This window comes from Electrophorus electricus, chromosome 11 (genome assembly GCF_041902795.1).
Source record: "Electrophorus electricus isolate QZ-2024a chromosome 11, ASM4190279v1, whole genome shotgun sequence".
Lineage (NCBI taxonomy): Eukaryota > Metazoa > Chordata > Actinopteri > Gymnotiformes > Gymnotidae > Electrophorus > Electrophorus electricus.
In genome coordinates this window covers 15,035,567-15,056,649 of record NC_137507.1, presented here as the reverse complement: position 1 = coordinate 15,056,649, position 21,083 = coordinate 15,035,567, and the positions used below count along the sequence as shown (strand labels likewise).

The 21,083-nt window shown below is 39.5% G+C and overlaps 2 protein-coding genes across 9 annotated transcripts in view; one reads left to right on the top strand and one right to left on the bottom strand.

Moving 5' to 3' along the window:
• Positions 1-1,385: 1,385 nt before the first annotated feature.
• Positions 1,386-20,980, top strand: LOC113573568 (stimulated by retinoic acid gene 8 protein homolog). Of its 2 annotated transcripts, none has more exons than XM_081722645.1 (9): positions 1,386-1,492; positions 1,802-1,970; positions 5,329-5,404; positions 5,515-5,593; positions 5,863-5,982; positions 6,144-6,411; positions 7,179-7,240; positions 8,945-9,056; positions 20,862-20,980. In XM_081722645.1, the coding sequence occupies exons 2-9, from the start codon at positions 1,812-1,814 to the stop codon at positions 20,901-20,903; spliced, it is 918 nt and encodes a 305-aa protein (XP_081578771.1). In that variant the 5' UTR covers positions 1,386-1,492; positions 1,802-1,811; the 3' UTR covers positions 20,904-20,980. The 2 variants fall into 2 exon arrangements, with proteins under 2 accessions (XP_081578771.1, XP_026859709.3); XM_027003908.3 differs by lacking the exon at positions 20,862-20,980 and adding an exon at positions 11,605-11,875.
• LOC113573532 (xylosyl- and glucuronyltransferase LARGE1) overlaps positions 13,678-21,083 on the bottom strand; it is a 53,436-nt gene continuing 46,030 nt past the window's right edge. For all 7 annotated transcript variants that reach the window (XM_027003846.3, XM_081722642.1, XM_027003845.3 and 4 more), the window contains 4 exons: positions 17,655-17,933; positions 17,312-17,458; positions 16,525-16,720; positions 13,678-15,637 (listed from right to left, as the gene is read on the bottom strand). In XM_027003846.3, the coding sequence (XP_026859647.2) occupies positions 15,440-15,637; positions 16,525-16,720; positions 17,312-17,458; positions 17,655-17,933 (820 nt within the window). In that variant the 3' untranslated portion in view covers positions 13,678-15,439. The remainder of the gene's footprint in view (positions 15,638-16,524; positions 16,721-17,311; positions 17,459-17,654; positions 17,934-21,083) is intronic.

The window sequence follows — 21,083 nt, the reverse complement described above, 5'->3', positions numbered from 1 at the left end:
ATATATATATATATACACACACACACACACACACACAAATAACATAAACCCTACACTAACCAAATATATAGAGCTGTAAATGTAATCCAGTAAAAATAAATAAATAAATAGACTACAAACCTGAGCAATATTGCAGTGAAAATTGTAGCTACTTTGTAAAAAGCAACAATGTGGCTATATGTGTTTATTTCTTTTTTGTTGTTCATCCAAAAATGTGTTTAATGCAAGAGCAAGCAGTAGTTTAATGACGTGTTTAATGTGTCACATGTATTCTGATTGACTCTTGAAAATGCGCTGTAGCAGCCCATTTAGCATAAGAAGAGCTTGGATTTTTGGAAGCAGTACATTCACAGCTATTTGTACTGAGCAAAAGTAGAAATGTACAAGAGAAATTATGTATAACTTATTACTTAAATCCAAAAAAATATATGGTTTAATATGGCGGGTTCTCTACATAATTGGCCATTGGTGCATGGCATCCATGACACCCAATGTAGCTCTGCTAAAGGAAACATCACTTCTCAGCAGAACAATGATGCCAAGCACAAGGTCAGTGCAACACAGGACTGGTTAAACAACAAAAAGACCAGTGTTCTATAATGGCCAAGACCAGATCTTACTCCACAAGTGCCCAAGAAAACTCACCCATGAAATCTGAACAAACTGAAGCAAAGAATAATAGGTGAAAATCACTCACAAAGTGAGTGCAAAGCTGTAAGTAACTTACCCCCAACAGATTTAAAAGCAGTAAATGATGTACTAGTATGACTATTATGAAGGGGTTGAATACTTGTCCAAGCATCTTTTTTTGATGTATTTATTTAAAGATCAGCTGATACTGATTTGCAGTAAAAATACTGTATGGAACAATCCGTGTCATTTATAATCCAGATTAATGTAATGATTTATGGTGGTGGAATACTTTTGCAAGGCACCCCCCCCCCAAAAAAAAAAAAACGTGCATTAAGAATAAATACACTTTCCATCCATATCTGAAATGTGTTAACAACATAAAGAAACTGGATCTCTTCATTAGGAAAAAGACAGCAACAGTAGCAATAATGGCAAACAATAAGAAACAAAAACGACAAAGTTACAAAAGACATACTGAAAATGTAGCTGGCCATGATTTTTGTGTGAAGATGTGCATCTGTACGCATGAATCAGTTCATTGGTTGCAGTGATGAATGTAGCCCTAAATATAATTTATTTTTGTTCATTAAATTAGATATTTAATAAAGGTATGGTTAATTCATTTTTATTTTAAAATACAAACTTGTGTAAAAGAAATTGTAAAAGATCGAAATGCAACAGCGAAATCTGCTGTCAAGATTGATGCTTATAACGAGTTGTCATTGCTGTCTCTAGATAAAGTTAGGATGCAGGTCACACTGGACAGTTTAGGCAACTTCATGTACAGGACATATAATATTACCTAGCTAAATTAACAATTGAGAGCTAACTTAGAGAGTCTTACGAAAAAACTTGAAAGGTAAGTGCACTTAACCGCAACAGAGTTATGCTGCTATACTGACTTTATTGTTACTTTCTTGGTTTTGGAGTGATATGTTAGCGATACCTATGTAGTTTGTTAGCCAGCTATTTCACTCCTGTTAGATAGCTAACGCTAGCTAATGTTAGTTCTGTTAAGTAGCTAGCTAGCTACATTATCGTTAAAGAACTGCCACACGATGATTTTAATAAATGTAAGACAATGTAAAAAACACTATATTCTTGATTAGGTACATATCTATATTTGTTGACAGCTTGCTAACGCAGGCTGTTTTTCGTTTTTCATCAGGACGAAAGATATGTTTTCGAGTAGGGAAAAGAAAAGGGACGCTAACGAGCATCGGAAAGCGCGGAGGAGAGCGGTAACGCTACAGTCCCACCACCGAGCGACTTTAGCGGGTCTTTTCGAATCCCTTAAAAATGTTGTGTGTCCTACAACTCAAAAAACTCCTGCTAAGGTAAGCAAAACAGTCAAGTCGCATCCCACAACGTTAATAAATGTTAGGTAATTCAAATCAGAATCTTATATTTTAAAAATCCAGACTCAAAACACTATGACATACCTTTCTGAAAAAAACACTGCAAAATTATACTGTTTTCTGGGTTTACTAATTATAGTCATGTGTTTGAGCATTCCTTAACAAGGTGAGGGTTTATGTTATCAGGTGCTCACTAAGCAAGAGTCTTCATGGTCATAGAGAATGGTCTAGGGACAAGTGAGTGGGGAGGCCTAATTTTCATTGAACTAGCTAGTATAAATAGGTTAGTGCAAAAATACCATTGATCTAAGATACATGAGTCATTGCTCATACCTAGAAATAAACAATGCAGTACCAAAACAATAAGCACTGATACTTGGAAATAAGAAACAGTAGAATTCAGAACAATTCAGTTTTGAGACAATAAGACATATCAAGTTCAGGGTTAGTGATAATTTAAAATAGTACACCAATGGAGGAGTCTTCAGTCTGTGTTTGAAGACAACGAGGGACTTTGCTATTTAGACAACCAGTTAAAATTGGTTCCACCAGTGGGAAGCAGAGACAGAAGCCAGGACAGAAGAGTCTTGATGCTTATCTTCTATGAGACTTAAAGGATGGCATTTCAAGCTGACCTGCACTTGAAGCTCTAAGCACTTGAGGTACAGATTGGGCTTTGATCATTGCCATCATATAGGGAAGAGGTGGTGTATTCTTGACTTTGTAGGCAAACATCAGGGTTTTTATACCTGATTCGAACAGCTACTAGAAGCCAGTGAAAGGAACACAGCAGTGAAGTAACATGAGTCATCTTCGGAAGACTGAAGATCAGCCGTGCTATTACTTGATCAATTATAGGGGCCTGATGACCTGTACAGTAATACCAGTAAAGTTGTAGTAGTCAAGCCTTGAAATGAGGAGACTGAACAGGCACCTGGGTAGCCTGCTGAGAGAGAAAGGATCAAATCTTTCAAGTCACAGAGGTGAAAACATAACTACTGGGCCAGGTCTGAAACATGAGTAGAGTGATAATTGATTATCAAAAGTGATACCAGGGCTGCATGCAGCTTCAGACAGAGTGACCAGGGAGTTATCAATGGAAACAGTGAGAATCAGGACTTCCTGCGATGTACAGAAGCTCAGTTTTGCTGGGGTTGAGCGATGAAACTCTAAGTGATGAGCTGTCATTCATGAAGTGATGTTAGCCAGGCACTCTGAGATACAACTGGAAACCTGGGTGACAGTGGGAAGAACAAAAGTTAGTTGAGTGTCATCAGCATAGTAGTAGCATGAGAAACCAGGGGAAGATCAAGCGAGCGAGTGTAATGAGAGAAGAGGACCCAGCACTAAGCCCTGAGGGACACTAGTAGAGGATCTATATGGAGTGGATGTCGATCCTTTCCATGTTTCCCGATCGTACTGGAACCATTTAAGTGCAGAACCAGTGATTCTGAGGTAGGAGAAAACTGAGATGATATTGTGGTTTACTGTATCAAAGACTGCAGAAAGATTCAGAGAAATCAGGGCAGATGACAGTTTGGCTGCTCTGACAGCATGACCCTTCTCAGTCACTGCTATGATGGCAGTTTCTGTGGAATGCACTAGCTTGAAGCCACGCTGCTTGGGATCCTGGTGTGGTTCTGGGCAAGAAACAGACAATTGATCATAGACTGCTTAAAAAAGAACTTCTGAGAGGAAAAAGAGGAGTGATATGCCTGTAGTTGCATATGTCAGCTGTCAAGAGTGGCCTTTTTTAGGTTTGGCACCACACTGGCAGTCTTGAGTGCAGTAGGCACATGTCCCAAGGATAAGGAGTTATTGATGGCAGCGATGAATAGAAGCAGCTCTTGCAAGTCTGGAGAGAGGGCACAAAAGGTTAATTGACAAAGAGAGTGTAGAGAGGAAATTATCTCCTAGATAGATTTATCTAGGAGAGGGAGAAGAGTGAGGGAGAGGAAGGGTATGTAGGATGGTAGAAGCAAGGGTAGAGGGAGGGATAGGGCACAGTTTGCAGCATGATGTGAAGTTTAGTGGTGAAAGACACTAAAACCATGAACACAAAATGAGGAAAGAGAAAGAGTAGAGAAGGGAGAGTCAGGTGAAACACCAATTTTGAGGCAACAGCAAACCTGTGTCATCACCCATGCCAAACTGCCAGGGAGAATGAGTAAGCATGAAGGCAGAGGACAAGGCAGCCAGAGTCACTGAGTTTTCAGGGGTAATCCAGGTCTCTGTCAGTGCCTGGGATGAAGTCAGCTTTCTGGACAGCAGATCAGCAATTCCAGACTGCCTGGAACAAAGTGTACTGTGACTGATGACCATTCGGGGTAGATAGGTTTAATGGTATTATTGTGCTTGCAATGGTGATAGTCTCTGAGATCTGTGGGGTAAGCAGACAGGAACTGAGAAACATTTCAAACTGGAAGGATGCATTAAATGAGACACATTTGAGATAAAATGTAGAAAATAATTATACTTAGACGAGTTTCAGGAGTCCACTCTGTGTAGGTGATGAACTACTGCAGAAAGAAATTCTTCCTAACTGCTGCAGACATACACATCTGTAGGGGAGTCATCCTAATTTATCAGTCCTGTAAGGGCTGTGCCCAACCCCAGTTCAAACCTAGGGACAAGTGGAAATCACATGTGGAATGAGTAATTACATCCAACAACAGCTTACAAGGAGTAGGTCCAGACAAGCCTTGAACTTAACAGAATCCAAGGAAAAAGTAATTAAACTCAGACACTACCTTAACCAAGCAGAGGATAGCCCAAGAAAGAAAACAAATCACTGACAATATTTCTCCCAAATTCCAAATTAAAAATATCCATTTTATTGGCAGAACATGACAACTGTTCAAAATAAAGAGAGATACAGTGTTTGTACACATCAAATAATCAAAAGAAAAAATCCTATTCATTTTTAAACAACACAGTGGTAATGTTTTAACTTGGGAAGAGTTCAGAAATCAATATTCAGGGGAATAACACCGTTTTTCAATCACAGCTTTTGGCTGTTTCAGAATAAACCACTTTGCACATAGGGGCAGCTGTGGCCAAAAGCTGTTTCTGTTTCTGCTCCATTGTTCAGTAGATTCCCTTCTTGTACATTTCCAGCAGTGCATGATGGGAAATAATCTAAAAAGCAATCAGTCTAATCAGTCTTGCAAATAGTCTGTAAAAACTCTTTGATTAATTACATATGGCATTTAGAGTGAGAGATTGACAGACTAGTCTTTTCAAAGTCTTTTCAAAGTCATTTAGTGTAGGGCAGACTTGTTCGGATTCTCTGGTGCAAGTTATGCTAAAATGCGGTCACTCATGATGGTTTTTGCAGTGGAAGATCCTTGATCACGCCAAGGGATTTCTGCTTGAGAAGGAAGCTTACCTCAGCAAATTACTTGCACTGAAGGGTACTGTTAAGTATAAGTATACAAATAACTTTATTTATATATATATATATATATATATATAAAAATATCTTCTGTGCTATTTATCATGACTGAACTTTTGACTTTCATAGAAGTTGTTCTGAATGATAATGAAGGGCCCAAGACTTTGGAAGAGGTGCGAGAAGAATACAGGAAACTCTATTCAAAATGGTTGGAAGGTCTCCATTATTATAACAACCACTAGATGGCAGCAAATGATTTTTTACATTGTAGATGATTTGAAATCTGTTGTACACATTTAGGTTCTGCACCATTAATTTGTATAGTATTTTAATATGCTTCATTCTTATATTTCTGCTGGCAGCATTTTGATCCTGTATTCACTGAATTTGGCAAATTTACTCTGAAATAAGGGCTTTAAGTTTTTACTGTGGCGCTCAATTCTATTGTTGATCACACTGTTAATACACTTTCCCCAGCTATAGAGCACATGTGCCTCATGTGGATGAGGGTTCAGATAGCAGTGAGGATAATGAAGAAATGGATGAGTCGCCACAGTCAACTGGTCTGTCTGTCCCCAACTTTCAGGAGTTTGAGGGGTGGGTTCTTCAAAATTAATGCCTTCTCTGATGAGGATCCTAAACACTGACTATAAAAACAGTCCAGCGCTTGAAGTGAAAATGAACCAGAAATAAAAACTAGAGAACTGCATATGTTTTTGATCCAAGTGAGGGTCAAAACTCCTCTCTCTTTTGTGCAGGTATCTCTGTTTCTATAGGCAGACTCTTGAACTCCTCCTACACAGCAGGGTCCTTGCTTCATACCAGACTAGCCTGCCTGTTGTCTCTCAGGCAATCTCAGGCTTATGGAATATCCTTCCTCCTGAACAAAAGACTGCAGTCCAGCGGCACACACTGGATGAGGGCTCTGTCCCTAGGGCAAGGCCAGCTGATAAACCCTCCTTTAGCCCAGTCGACTCCTCCCAGCTCGCCAGCGTAAACACATATGGAACTTCTGCTTTTGAGGCAGTAAGTAGCGATGGTGCAAATTTTTGTTTTTCAATCATTAGTCATTTCCTTACAGTTTCTGATTTTTCATGCTTAGTTACAAGTAATACTCCCTCTTCTAGCTTTCACCAGCAGAACTCTTTCCCCCAGCTGATATTCTTCTTTACCCCAGGAGCCCAGATTTCCTTTAGCCGCATTAAATTTCGTAATATGTGCACAGCGGAGCCCGCTACACAAGCAGGATCCTTTCTCCAGGGCCACATCCCATATGAAAGCTGTTTATCACTGTCTGGAAGACCTCGGGGCGAGATCCTTTATCACACAACTGCACAAGGGTGCGCTCCGGATGAGGCGTGATTTCCAGCGATCTCTGCCACATGGGCTTCTCTTAGGACAGATGCCATCGCTTAATCCCTCTTTCCCAGACTGCAAACAGACGAAAGGTCTCTGGGCGGGAGCCCCAGGCTCTCCTTGCACCAGGACAATCGTGTCTGCTCGCCCGTGGACCCATGCGGCTGAGGCAGGAGCAGATGAGGCGTTTAAAATGAACAGTGTGGCCTTATCGCAGCCAGGTCCTGTTACCAAGTTGCCGTTATGCTCCGATAACGTCACGCCAGGAAATTGTTCACTTCTCAAAACACAAAAGATGTCTTTAATACTGTAGCCACTATAGAGTTAGCTTATCCTTGGAACCAGCAGCTTTTGAGATTTCTCCCTTAACTGTTGGGGCACATAAGTTCTGAAATAGTTGAAACATTGTTGACGGAAAGTTCATATCTCATTGGTAGGATCTACTCCAGGATGTCTATGATGTGGTGCAGAGAGACATGGATGCCACTTCTGCAAACAGGTACTGATCCATACTTGCTATGCATGAATACCAGAAATATCCATTGAATTTAGCTACTGAATAAGCTTATACAATGTCATTGTTAATATTATTAAACAAGCTATACAATAAATGTATTAATTTATTCCTTTTTGCTACATATTTTGCTATAGTGCTACCTATTTTCCGTGACATTGCCATGATCAAAATAATTTTGCATCTAATACAGTTGGATAGGTATATATCATAAGGCCAGTTACCTATAATGTCTTTCTGGATACATATTTCTATGCCTTTAAATTCTGTTATTTGTCACACTGGTAGCTACAGAATCAAGAAAGTAAGCAGTGCAGTCTTATGTACTTCTGTAGGAAAACTCTTCCCAATTCACATGTAGCCCTCCAACCTGTTGTAATCAGTCATGTCTGTAACTGTGCTTCACACCCCAGTCACAGTAAAATAATGGCCTTTGTAGCTGGAGCTTGTACAACTATCTATTGAAACAGGTGTGTGCTCTCTAGATGATCATTATGTATGCTTACCTATTTTTCCTACTTGTCCACTTTATATGGCAGTAAAATTGTGATCAGAAGCGAAACAGCATTAATGGTAACACAGTGGTAACATAACCCGTTTAACCAGGTCTGATTAAAAAGCCTCAGGAGCCCTATGTTGAGGTGTCACAGAATCGAAAGCACAAGTAATAGCCGTTGAAAGGGGTACTTAGAAATGTTCTCTGGTTCCAGTGGAGAAAATGCTGCTAGAGAAGCAACTCCATGGAGAACGGGAAGGGGGGGGGGCGATGACAGAAGCAGGCATATGAGTGGATCCTCAGAGGGAGAACAGTCTCCTCACGTAGCTCTCTAATCCTGGATGTTTTCTACGTCCTGGCTGAAGCAATCAGTCACAGTCGGGAGCAGGCTGATGCTCCCTGTAGGACATGCACCAAGCTCACGAACACGCACCCAAGGTTGTATCTGAAGTGCATGTGCACAGCAATAAGCTCTGACAAGACACAGAGGTTTACATACGATAGAGACGGAGATGAACATGTGGGCATAAATAGTGCCACCAGGAAAAGTTCAGTGGGAAGGAAGGCAGTTTACAGTCATAACATCATAATGGGAGACATGCATAGACATAAGAAAACACAAACACACATTGTGAATTCATTGGTGATATGTGAAGACATAGTTGCGCTAACTGGTGGATACATGTCCATTGTAATACATTTCATTATGCACTAAAACAAAGTAGCATGAGAAATGTTAATCAGTCCTCTAAAGGGAAGTATGTACATCAAGTTATTTACAATTAAAATGGCTTATTTCATAATAATTCATTATAATAGGCCAGCTAAATATGTATAGTATACAATATTCAGTGCCATGCATCTTGGGAGTAGTGCTCTTATTTCAGAGTTTATAATCACATGCACAGTAAATGAGACTGGTTGTGTGTAACTCATGCTCTTTTTATAAGTGCTACTTAGACATGAGATGAATGATTTATTGTACCATATCCTCCTTTGTTTGCTGCTGGTGTGTAGGGTGACTTGTCCACACTTGGTCGAAGATGACAGTAATCATTTGGGCAGCACATGTCATTACATCTTTCAAGATTTTGGCTGAAGAGTCCTCCTTGTCAGTGTGGTTTGATGTTTTTGGTTTTGGATGTTGAATTCTTGTTGACTAATGGTTGTCTGCACCATTGTCCATTCCACAGGTCTGCACTCCTGCCATTACAGAGTGATGACTATAAGAGGCTGAGGGAGATCTACAAGGACATCAAGGGCTTCGTCCAGAGCCACACATCTGAGGAGGAGGAGCTCAGCCAGGTAGCTGACATGGTCAGGTTTACAAAGGGAATGTTTTGCAGCAGAGATGCATGCCCAAATAGATCTATCTGCTTTTACTAGTTGGACTGCTTTATGAGCTGTGCCTCTGTTAATTTGTCAGTATGGTCCAAGTGTTTTGTGTTCGTGGAGAATACTGTTTTCTCTGCCGGCCAGTTTCACAGTGAGGTCAAAATGATTCTTTATAGGAGGGGCATAGAATGTCCCCTTTTTTATAGTATTTGTGAGTAAAAATCAGTAAAAGGCACTACAAATAGACAACAAAAAGTACAAATAAACCTGAATTTTAGTGTTATAAAAGTTAGCATTTCATCACAGATCCTCAGTGTACAATGACTGTTTTTACTCTGCAACAAACTGACAGCTTGTGCTTTGATGTCTGCCTTTGAAGTCATAAGACATAAACCAAAGTAAAGATTTGAGAGCACTATGAAAGGAAAAAAAAACTGGAATGACCAACACCCTCCAAAGTGGATAAATAATCTAGTGTTTGTAGAAGATTTATAAAGCAGAATTATAAATTTCAGGGGAAGACAGTGATGTCACGGTTGCAATGACCAGGTTATTGCAAGTAGAAAATAAGCATATAAATACAAACTTGTGTGCTATTTCAAACAATTAGTTGCAAAACATTGACAGTTTTCACATAAGCAGAGCAATTGTTCTAATCATGCATTCCTACTAGTAGTGTAATGGTGCAAGCATTTTCAGGTTCAGTATGTTTGTTGATACTTTATGTACTATAACTTTATGTACTATTTACTAATTCCATGGGGGTCTATTTACATTCTACAGTCGTGGCCAATAGTTTTGATACTGACACATTTTGGTTTTCACAACGTTTACTGCCTGTTTTTTTGGCAGATGTTTATATGGTATAGTGAAGTACAATTATAAGCATTTCATAGGTTTTTAAACTTTTTATTGACAAATACATCCAGTTTAAGCAAAGACAATATTAACAGTGTTGACCCTTCTTTCTTAAAACTGCTACAATTCGCCTTGGCATGCTAGATATCAGCTTCTGTGCAAAATCTTGACTGATGGCAACCCATTCTTGCCTGATCAGTGCTTGGAGTTGATCACAGTTTCTGTGTTCTCAATGGGATTCAGATCTGGGGAGTTTCCTGGCCATGGACCCAAAACTTCAATGTTTTTTCACCAAGCCACCTGGTTATCCCCTTTGCTTTGTAACATGGTGCTCTGTCATGCTGGAAAAAGCATTGTTCATCACCAAATCGCTCCTGGATTGTTGGGAGAAGTTGCTTTTGGAGGATGTTTTGATACCATTACTTATTCATGGCAGTGTTCTTAGGCAAAGATTTGAGCAAAGCCACTCCCTTGGATGAGAAGCAACCCCACACATGAATGGTCTTAGGATGCCTCACTGTTGGCATGACACGGGACTCATGGTAGCGCTCACTGCCAAGTCTTTGATTAAACTGGATTTATTTGTCAATAAAAAGTAAAAAAAACATATGAAATGCTTATAATTGTAATTCACTATACCATATAAACATCTTACAAAAGGATCTAAAATAACTGAGGCAGTAAACTGTGAAAACCAAAATTTGTGTCAGTCTCAAAACTTTTGCCCATGACTATACATAGATGTTAGGCTCCAAACACACTGCTGTAAACAATTGATTTTATAAAAATGACAGCTGAGCAATAATACAGAAACCTGCACTGCCTCTCACAAAACCTTATACAGACCTTCAGAAGAGACTGAGTTTCAGACTTCAATATACCAGTTTATAAAGGCTGCCTATTTATTTCCACCTAGGCATGCAAACATTGTAGAACTTGCTGTTCGTGTTGGCTTTAGTTCTCAATTATGACCCAGTGTGATATGTAGCAGTCATTGACATTAACGTACTGTAAGTAAACAAAATGAGGGTGAGGGCACTGAAGGTATTTCAGTACTGCCTGTGTAATGTATAATCATTACTGGCTCTCTAAAAGATGAATAGCATATGTCTTGGGGCAGTTTGAATTTGCACTATTAATATTGCTTGGTGTTATTGATGCAGGGGAGAGGTTATGGCACATTGCAGGGCAGAATATATTTAATCATATTTAATCATGGCATGTTCAATAAGAATGGAGAAGTACTTACGCTTTCCTCTGTGGACTGAGAAGCTAATGAAAATGCTCTTTTAAATCATAGCGTGAAGAAATGAGTAGCATTGAATGTATGGAAGCCAATATGCATAATGGACTCTTAACAGCACACACTGCAGCTCTAATGTGAGAAAATAATAAAACAGTAATGTGTCGTTTGTCTGTAATTACAGCATGGGCCAAAATAATAAGAATCTTTTTTTGGCTCCCTGAAAATAACATACAACTGTCACAGTACTTAAGCTTCATCTTCAGGCCCTGCCCTAGAAAGAAGAAAGGTTTTGACCCTGTGTCTTGGCCCAAGTTCCTACTTTTTTTCCTGTGATACTGTATACAGCTTATTGGTTATCCATATTTTATGGAAGGTGCCACCCAGTACACTTATTCTTGCCTCAATATGTTTCAGGATTGGTACCCAGGTGTTGAAAATGAAGAGCTTTTCCTGAGGTGTTCAGAAAGCTTTGATGAAGACTTTTAGTCTGCCTTTGTAGCTGTCAGATTTCATTTTTTTACACACTAAATTTTTTTGCTGTTTAAACTGCATTTTCAGAAAGTTCATAAAACTTGTTTCTTCTTTCAAAATATTTTGTTCAGACCATGTTTGTTGTTTAATGATGATGTTGTGGTCATTGGTCATGCTCTGATCATTTAAATGTTCTAAATAAATGACTTTAGGCCAAAATGACCAGTACCACATTATAAGTGAGTGCTAAGTCAGCTTGTCTTTGATTTCTCAGTGGCTTGCCTCGTTGATCAGTATTTTCACTGCTGCCTGGCATGTACGAGAGACACAGTGATGATCTGCCTGTGATGATCGCCTTTGTCACTAATACAGCCTTCTCCATAAACAATCATCATATATGGCATCATGACCAACCCAGCTCCGGGACTGCATGTGTTCCAGTGTCTTAGAGAGACTCTTCCCCCGTCCTGCAAGCCATTTCCAGTGGACGGATAACGTGCAGGCAGCATCTCCAAAGTGTACCTGCAATGCAGTTAGAACTTGTTACACTATATTGCCAAATGTATTCGCTCGTCTGCCTTCGCACGCATATGAACTTGAATGACATCCCAATCTTAATCCATAGGTTTTAATATGATGTTGGCCCACCGTTTGCATCCATAACAGCTTCAACTCTTCTGGGAAGGCTTTCCATATGGTTTAGGAGTGTGTTTATGGGAATTTTTGACCATTCTTCCAGAAGCGCATTTGTCAGATCAGACAATGTTGGATGAGAAGGCCTGGCTCACAGTGTCCGCTCCAATTCATCCCAAAGGTGTTGTATCGGGTTGAGGTCTGGACTCTGTGCAGGCCAGTCAAGTTTTTCCACACCAAACTTGCTCATCCATGTCTTTATGGACCTTGCTTTGTGCACTGGTGCGCAGTCATGTTGAAATTGGAAGGGGCCATCCCCAAACTGTTCCCAGAAAGTTGGGAGCATGAAATTGTCCAAAATCTCTTGGTATGCTGAAGTATTAACAGTTCCTTTCACTGGAACTAAAGGGCCGAGCCCAACTCCTGAAACACAACCCCATACCATAATCCCCCCTCCATCAAACTTTACACTTGGCACAATGCAGTCAGACAAGTACCATTCTCTTGGCAACCACCAAACCCAGACTCGTCCATCGGATTGCCAGATGGAGAAGTGTGATTCATCACTCCAGAGGACACATCTCTACTGCTCTAGTGGAGACGTGCTTTACACCGTTGCATCCGACACTTTGAACTGCGCTTGGTGATGTAAGTCTTGGTTGCAGCAGCTCGGCCATGGAAACCCATTCCATGAAGCTCTCTCCGCACAGTTCTTGAGCTAACCTGAAGGCCATATGAAGTTTGGAGGTCTGTAGCGATTGACTCTGCAGAAAGGGACCTTTGCGCCTCAGCATCCGCTGTCATTTTACATGGCCTACCACTTTGTGGCTGAGTTGCTGTCATTCCCAGTCACTTCCACTTTGTTATAATACCACTGACAGTTGTCTGTGGAATATTTAGTAGCGAGGAAATTTCACGACTGGACTTGTTGCACAGGTGGCAGCCTATCATGGTACCACACTGGAATTCACTGAGCTACTGAGAGCAACCCATTCTTTCACAAATGTTTGTAGAAGCAGTCTGCATGGCTATGTGCATGGTTTTATACACCTGTGACCATGGAAGTGATTGAACGCCTGAATTCAATGATTTGGATGGGTGAGTGAATATTTATGCCAATATAGTGTATGTCTAGCCTTGAAGCCGTTACACTCTCACCACACCCATCTCTTTAATACCATACTGTCGACATCCAAAAACAGGACACATTTTAATGTTGTTTGTTAATGGTTTGTATCATAGTCTGTTATTTATTCATATTTTATTATTTATGGTTATCCAGCAATCTTGGGATATTCTAAAATATCAGAGAGCATTGCCTTAGGCAAATCGCAGGTGCAGCTGGTACACTATTCCCTAACATATACCAGTAACAAAAGAAAATAATTTTTTTCCAGTACTTTTTTTTTTATTCAGGTTGCCAAAAATCTGTCAGCGCTATCCTGCGCACACACACCGTCTTTCATATACAAAGCAGTTTGAAAAACACATACACACCAACCCTGTCTTCACGCAACAAAGCTGAAATAGACATCTTTACAGTTCGCAGCAGCCATGCTCATCCCTGCTATCTAAATGTGGATGGTTTGTTTTAATATAAAGTTCTGAACAAAATGAAAGCCCTTGAGCCTATGCTGCCAATAACAACACTCAAGTACTGACAAATTCACATGCCATGATTGACATGATAAGGACACCTCATCAAATCATTTCCTTATGTGCTCAGATACAAGAGGGGGGTTAGCCTTGAGTTTACCCTCAATAAGGCAATGCTAGTTTTGATTTGTTTTTATTTATTGGGGTCAATCCCATTATTGTTGTTCACTCTAGAGTTTATGGTGTTATGAATTATTTCTTTTTGAACACAATGTAAATGACCTGAAGTAACCTGACATGTCAACTTCATAACATGGTGTAATGTGAGATGCAAACTTAAACTAGGATGGGGATGGTGGGTTGGGGTGGAAAAAGTGTTAACTCTTCATCAGCTGCTGCACAATTGCTGCACATCAGATAATTGTACTTAGTTGTCTTGCATTTCAAATGCTGCCACGTGTATTTAGCTGCTTCTGAGTGTCTCACCCCACCCACCATACACACACAGATGTTCATGCTTTCTTATTTACTCCTCCATGGAGTTAGTGCATTTTTGTTAGCTTGCTTATACATCTGCAAGAAATGTAAACACATTACTGATAATGACAAAAACAAACATTATAATCTCATGAAAACAAAAATAATTAGAAAGAAAAACAGGAGGGTGTCAATATTAAGGATTTACTTGGGCATGGTTTGTGGCTTTTCTATATATGTTTGCCTTGTTTTATTTATTTTTAACTTCCTTGAAATTGAGCTACTGTAAACTCAGGTCCAATTCTCCAGGCCCAATTCTTTTAAGAATGAAAAACCCTGGAATCTCGCAGGTTCTTATTGCAAACAATGCTTCCCTGTAAGTCCATTGCTTTAAAACCCAAGACCCTCTGTTAAACAGTATTGGTGAATAATTACATTTTTTCTTCTTGTAGGCGAGATCTAAACATCATGTCCTTAACACATTACCAACATTTTGTTTATACACACTAGCAATCACCTTTCCTAGTTTTACTAGGTAAATGATTGATTGGGGCTCTCCTGCTATATGTCCATGTTACTTACTCTGAGAACTAATACTGCAAAAAGTATAACCAAACAATACTGCCTTCAAGGCATTACTCTATTTTTTTCAAGGCATCAGTAGATTTAGTCCAGCAAAGCACAGCTGAGTCTACAGTGACACATGCTGTGGTTACCCAGTAATACACAGCTTACCATGGTAGAAATCAACATTTTTCTGCTTAATGATTAATAATATCCCTTTCATGGAGTAGGTGAAACCTGGATAACTTGGTAGATCGCCTTCCTCCACTGACCTTTCAACATTATGGCATCCAGCAGATTGTATGAAACATTGCATTATTGCTATTTCCAAAGCACAAAAACAGTCTCAGTGGTCACGGCAGCTCCCTCACTGACAGAATGTGGAAGCAAGCCTGGTGCCCTCTGAGTTTAATATTGGCCGACGAGGTCCAGTACAGGCCAATCATGCCACCTACCAATCTGATAGCAAATGGCATCAGCAGAGTAGTTTAAGTATGTGGTGGCTTTGCTAGCCACTATTGTTTGCAGTCATGTACTTAAGGGCCGCAAAACCATAGCGACGGGACATGTTCTGCTGAAACTCCTCTTTGAGAGTCTTGAGACAAACGCGGTACTGTTTATTGGAGCGGAACTTGGTGATGTCGAAGCTGGGTGCATGAGGCATGTGGATCATAAAGGCGTTGGGTAACACAAGAAACTCGTATTCCTGTGAACAAGAATCATAAAATGACTGTCAGACACACCCAAAGAGAACCATCTAAAAAATCAAACAGATGGTACAGACTAATCAAAAATATGTCTGCTGTCATACATCAGGTCATCTTAAAATTTAAGCACCTTTTCCGGATACACTGCTTAGATGTCTTTCCATTTCATGTCAGTATTTAATTAGTATTTTACTAAATATAAAAATAGTTGTAGTTGTAATAAAAAAATTGATTTATATTTGTATTATATTTATATCATCCCACTTAATAACATACAGTTCAACTTTATTTAGAAAGGTCAAAAATCTGAAGTTTTGAATTATGTAATTAAGGGGGAAACTATAAGTGTCTGTGGGAGAAAAATGTCAAGACTGCAAGTGATGCAAAAGTTTGGACTGAAAAGACCTTTGCAAATGACACTGTTCAGGAGAATGAATCAAGAATTATATTTTCATGAGGGCAGGGATTTCAGCAGGAAGTTTAACTTCACCAATAATGACTGCTGAAAACGCCTTTTGCATAGTTCACCAAAATGAGCACAAACTTGGCCATACTTAATAAAGCTGTTCATTAGACATTCCAAAACATATCCTAATAACAATAATGCTACAGTGGCTTTTAATAAATAAATGTCAAGAAATTACAAAATTACATCCTCAGGCAGTTCCATTTTTATTTGCAAGTATAACTCTCCAAATTCCACTTTTCCTCCTATGAGAAGAAGTTGAATTACCAAGTAGTTTCCTACCCACATAATCAGCACTTTGTTCCCAGAGTTTATAAATAAATTTTGCATCTTGAGAATCACCAAGATTCTGGTTTCCGAGATGAAGGGGAACTCTCTGTTGCTGCTTTTTGCTGACAAAGTTCATGATTGCTGTAATACCTGTGCATCCAGCTCCATAATGTGGGCCACTTTGTTCCATCCGAATCCCACAAACCTGCGGTCATACTCAGGACTGTCCCTCCGTACCATTACATACGGTTCAAAGTCTGCCTCCCACTGCACTCTGTATGGAGTCGTGGCTGTCCGCCATTTAGCAAAGTTAGTTGGAGCATGGCCTTTTGTCCATACATGGTACCTGAGTAAATATGAACAGATTGAGAATTTATGTGGGCAAGCAAATACAAACAGTAACATTAACTGAGAACAAACAACTTCAAACTGCGTTCTAAAATTGTACGTGCAATAACATGAATTATGGTATTTATTAACATAGATTGTGTCTTCTTTAACAATCATTATAAACTGAGTGTTAAATCACGTATTCTTTAAAAGGTAGCAACACATATCCTTAGCAGTCCTGACAATCCAATATATCTATTGGCCAGGTGAAGAGCTCCATAAAATTTTGGAAAACCTGGGGGCTGTGGGTGTGTGTGTTTGTATTCTGAAATGTTCACAGACTGTCCCATTGCAGTGTAGAGACTATATTTTCCATGGAGAACAAACTTGGACTTAGACTGAATTAGTCTTCCAGCCATATGCTGATACTTCACATTCCATGAATAAAATGCTCTTTTTTTAGATTAAAAGACTCCAACAAGTAAGATGTCTATGTAGGCTGTGGTAAGGTAGGCAATGTGTCTACCCCTAAATTTAAAGCTCTTGATAATTTATGTAAAAGTACTTCATAAGACATGCACTGTAGTGTGTGGAATTTTTTGGAAACCTGAATGTGAAGAGGGTGCCCATGTCCAGCTGGGACAGAAGTTCAGCCTTGGATTTAGGGTAGGACAGCCGGTAACGCAGTGTCTCAAACGCAGGTACCACCAGAGCCTTCTTGGTGATAGTCATGTCCAGCTGAACCACTGACTTCCTGCAGGAAAATCATTATAAGTGGTTCAGGTATTGGCAATACAAGCTTGTGCCCATAGTCTGTATCCGCCTGTTCCTGAGCTTCCGGAAATTCTTTTTGGAAGACCTTAGTTTTCCCAACATTGCTAAGATCCAGAACTCTTGAATATTTCTAGTCACAGTTTAATGTGTTCCAGTCCTGTAGGAGTCAACCTTACCTGAGGTACTCGTAGAGTCCATACATGGGCAGGAAGTCGATGTCTGACAGGAACATATAGGGTGTGCTGACCTGCCTCATGGCGACGTTGCGCAGCAGGTTGACAGGGTAAAACTGGCCCTCCTTGTAGACAATGTGGTATCCCACGTTGCTTCTACTCATGAGCACCTCAGAGCCCTGAGCATAGCGCAGGAATTGCTGGGCCTCGGCGTCAGACAGGTAGAGAGCCAGACTGATGGGGCCCTCCCAGTGTTTACAGATGGCCTCCAGCATCTGCAGCCTGCACCACACCAACATTACCTTACACTCAGTGTACTAACAGCCATTCAATAACATGATAATAATTAAACACTGGAGGGAAAAAAAATATGGCATGCACATCCATATTACTGATGTTAGACCACTCTGGATTAATCATCTGGATCTGGGGTCTCATTCTGAATTGGTTTACTTGACAAAGGTTATACATCCCCAGTCAGTGAGGTTGTTCATATACAAAAGGAGATGGAAGTAGATTCATTGCCCCAAATGAAAAGCAAAGGTTTTAGCCTTTCTGACCACCCTGACCTTTTCTGCTATGTGGAGTCAGTAAAGGGTGACATCATTCTCACCTTATCAAGTCTGTAAGAACAAAATAGCACAAAAAGATGGACAAGCGAATTAACTTGACTCTAATTGCTGACAGCATCAATTTTGTGGGGCATTAGGACATGATTTCTCCACAGATCTTTGTCACAGTACTCTCAAATGTAGCTGTCAGTTTGTCTAGTTCTATCAACTGCTTTGCTGGCACTGATTGCAGGAAAGAAATAAACAGTAAATCTAAAGTGGGTCCTAACACTTTGCCATCTGAAATCAATGCCAATGTCCTATGCTCTAGCTGACTTTCAGAGGTATCAGAGAAACAGGCAAGCAATCAAGTCTGCATGTGAGAGAAAAGCAACGTAGGCTGAACTATACACCCACAGACAAGTCATAACATTAAGCAAAAGACCTTTATTCCATAGTAACCTGTTAAAACCACAGTAACTGGAGAGCAAATAATACTTTTCATTTGCTGCATTTAAGTTGGAAATATTTAGAAAATGAACTAGTGTAGACCTAACTAGTGTTAGTATAGTGTAGAACTAACTAGTGATTATTTAAAGAAGAATAGGCCCAATCAGTATCTAGTACTCATGTTCATGGCCAAGTGGAGGGTTAAATGGAAATAAGTGGGGGGGCATTGTTCACATGGACCGTGCAGTTGACTTTAAATGCTCAAAATCAACCAATTCACTTCAGACATTTACCCCAACATTCATGGTAATTAGTTTGAGACAGACAAAACTGGGTTTGAATTAAAGTGGTTCAGGCTGCGCACACAAGCTGATTATTCCTTCACAGAACATCCTTCAAGAGCACTCTATCAATTCAAGTTGGTACTGTTTCCTCTTGAGCCAATTTGTGGTTCAACATCAGTGAGGATAAGCATAGATTTCTTTATAGATGGCCTCCTTTCTGAATCTTAAGATCATTATTAACATGTCGATTCAAACACCAACTGTGAAGAAAATATTTATCTAACATTCTAAATTTAAACAAATTGATCCTAACACTTGATTTGTCCTTGTCCAAAGAGGGCAGCCATTTGACAGAAAGCAAAAGGCGATTCCCTTTCTTTTTGCCGCCTTAGCCTCTGCAGCCAAAACACTCTTATCTCTGATTTCTTTAAATAGGGATGGCAGGAATTACCCAACACCTGACCTTTCTCCCTGATTCCAGCTCAATCAGATCTGTCAGTAGTCAGCGCCTCGGTCTGTAGCTGACCTGTCCCAGCATTTGGAAATCTAATGAGCCAGTGGGTTGTTATTGAGGGCTGGTGGACAGAGGTGAATACCAATTTAGAGTGAAGGGTTGAGGGCTTTCCCAGCTGCCTTCCTCACTCTTATCAATGTGGACCAGGGTGCTCTCATTATTCTCAAAATAATAAAACTGAAACCGTGAGCCAAAATCGAAAAATGAAAAAACATGTCACATGATCATGAGCAATCTGTTGATACTGATAAGTAGACAGCCTCCACTTTAATTAAGCTTATCCAAAATTATGAACATTATCAGAGGCAGAAATCAATGTGGTTATTTAAAAAATACTATCCTGACACTATTACATTTTGTATAAGCTGATTTCAACAAATACACTATTCACAGGGATGCAACAATAAATGCATTTCCATTTTTATTTGAGTAGCAGAAATACTTTAGACATGGATGGTTACGTGAATAGAAAACAGTCCCTTTCCAGACTATGGCTGGAACACCAAAGACCTTGTTTACTGAGAGCAAACAATACTCACAGCATTTCACATGCATTGGCTGTGTTAAATTACTAAGCAGCTCTATTAGTCCTCATTTGCCTCCTAACTGAGAGATGATAAGAGTGAGCAATCCAGAAGTACCAACTGATGCCAAATACAGACCACGTGGTTTAGTTTAATGCTCCTCTCTTTACTCAAAAAAATGTTATAAACATATGTATCAGCAGCTACATGTATCAACTAACAAGTTTTCACAAAAACAAACTTAGACACTGTCAATTTATAGCCTAACCAACTACTCAAATGAGGCAAAAGTCTGCAAGGATCTGCATTTAAGCTTTAGAAATACAATCTGTGAATTTGTAACAAGAAACTGGGAACCTCTTTTGATAAAGCTTAAAGGGATGAGACAGTTGTTGTCAACCCAATCAAATTTAAAGACAGTGTTCTTGATGCGAGTACAAATATACAGTAACTCAAACATATTTTGGAGCGCTGAACTTGTTTGCTATACCAGTCCATGCCTTCATTACCTCAAGGCTGGACTACTGCTATGCCTGACTGGTTGGTTGCTTTAATGAGGCTTTGAATAAGCTTGTGTTTGTATGAGTTCTCACTAGACTGAACATATTACCCATACTGACCATAGCACCATATACTAGCTACCAGTTAAATTTAGCATTCTATGGAATGCTGTTAATATACAAATCACTACATGGTTTACCTATTATTTAGTGAGCTTGTTGCCTTTTGAAGATTTGAAATTTTGGAAGTAGATTTTTAATATTGTTATGGTTGCTAGAACATTTACCTCAGGAGCCCCAAAACCCCCAGAAGCCCCATGCTATGGTGAGGAGTGATCGATAAATTTTTTAAGGGTCAAACATCTTTTTTGTGTTTTTTTGTCCAAGGTTCATCCAGAATTCCTGATTGGTGCATTACTTCTCAGGTGATGACATTAACATCTTGTTTTTCTTTTTTGTTTTAAATGAATTTCTCTTTTACTGTTTTATGCCAAGGTTATAATTATTGTATTTGTCTTACATTGCACTACATAAATCAAACTACTTTGTTTTGCCTGAAGTTGCTTTTGTGAAGAAATATTAATCATAAATATCTTCAATTATAAATGG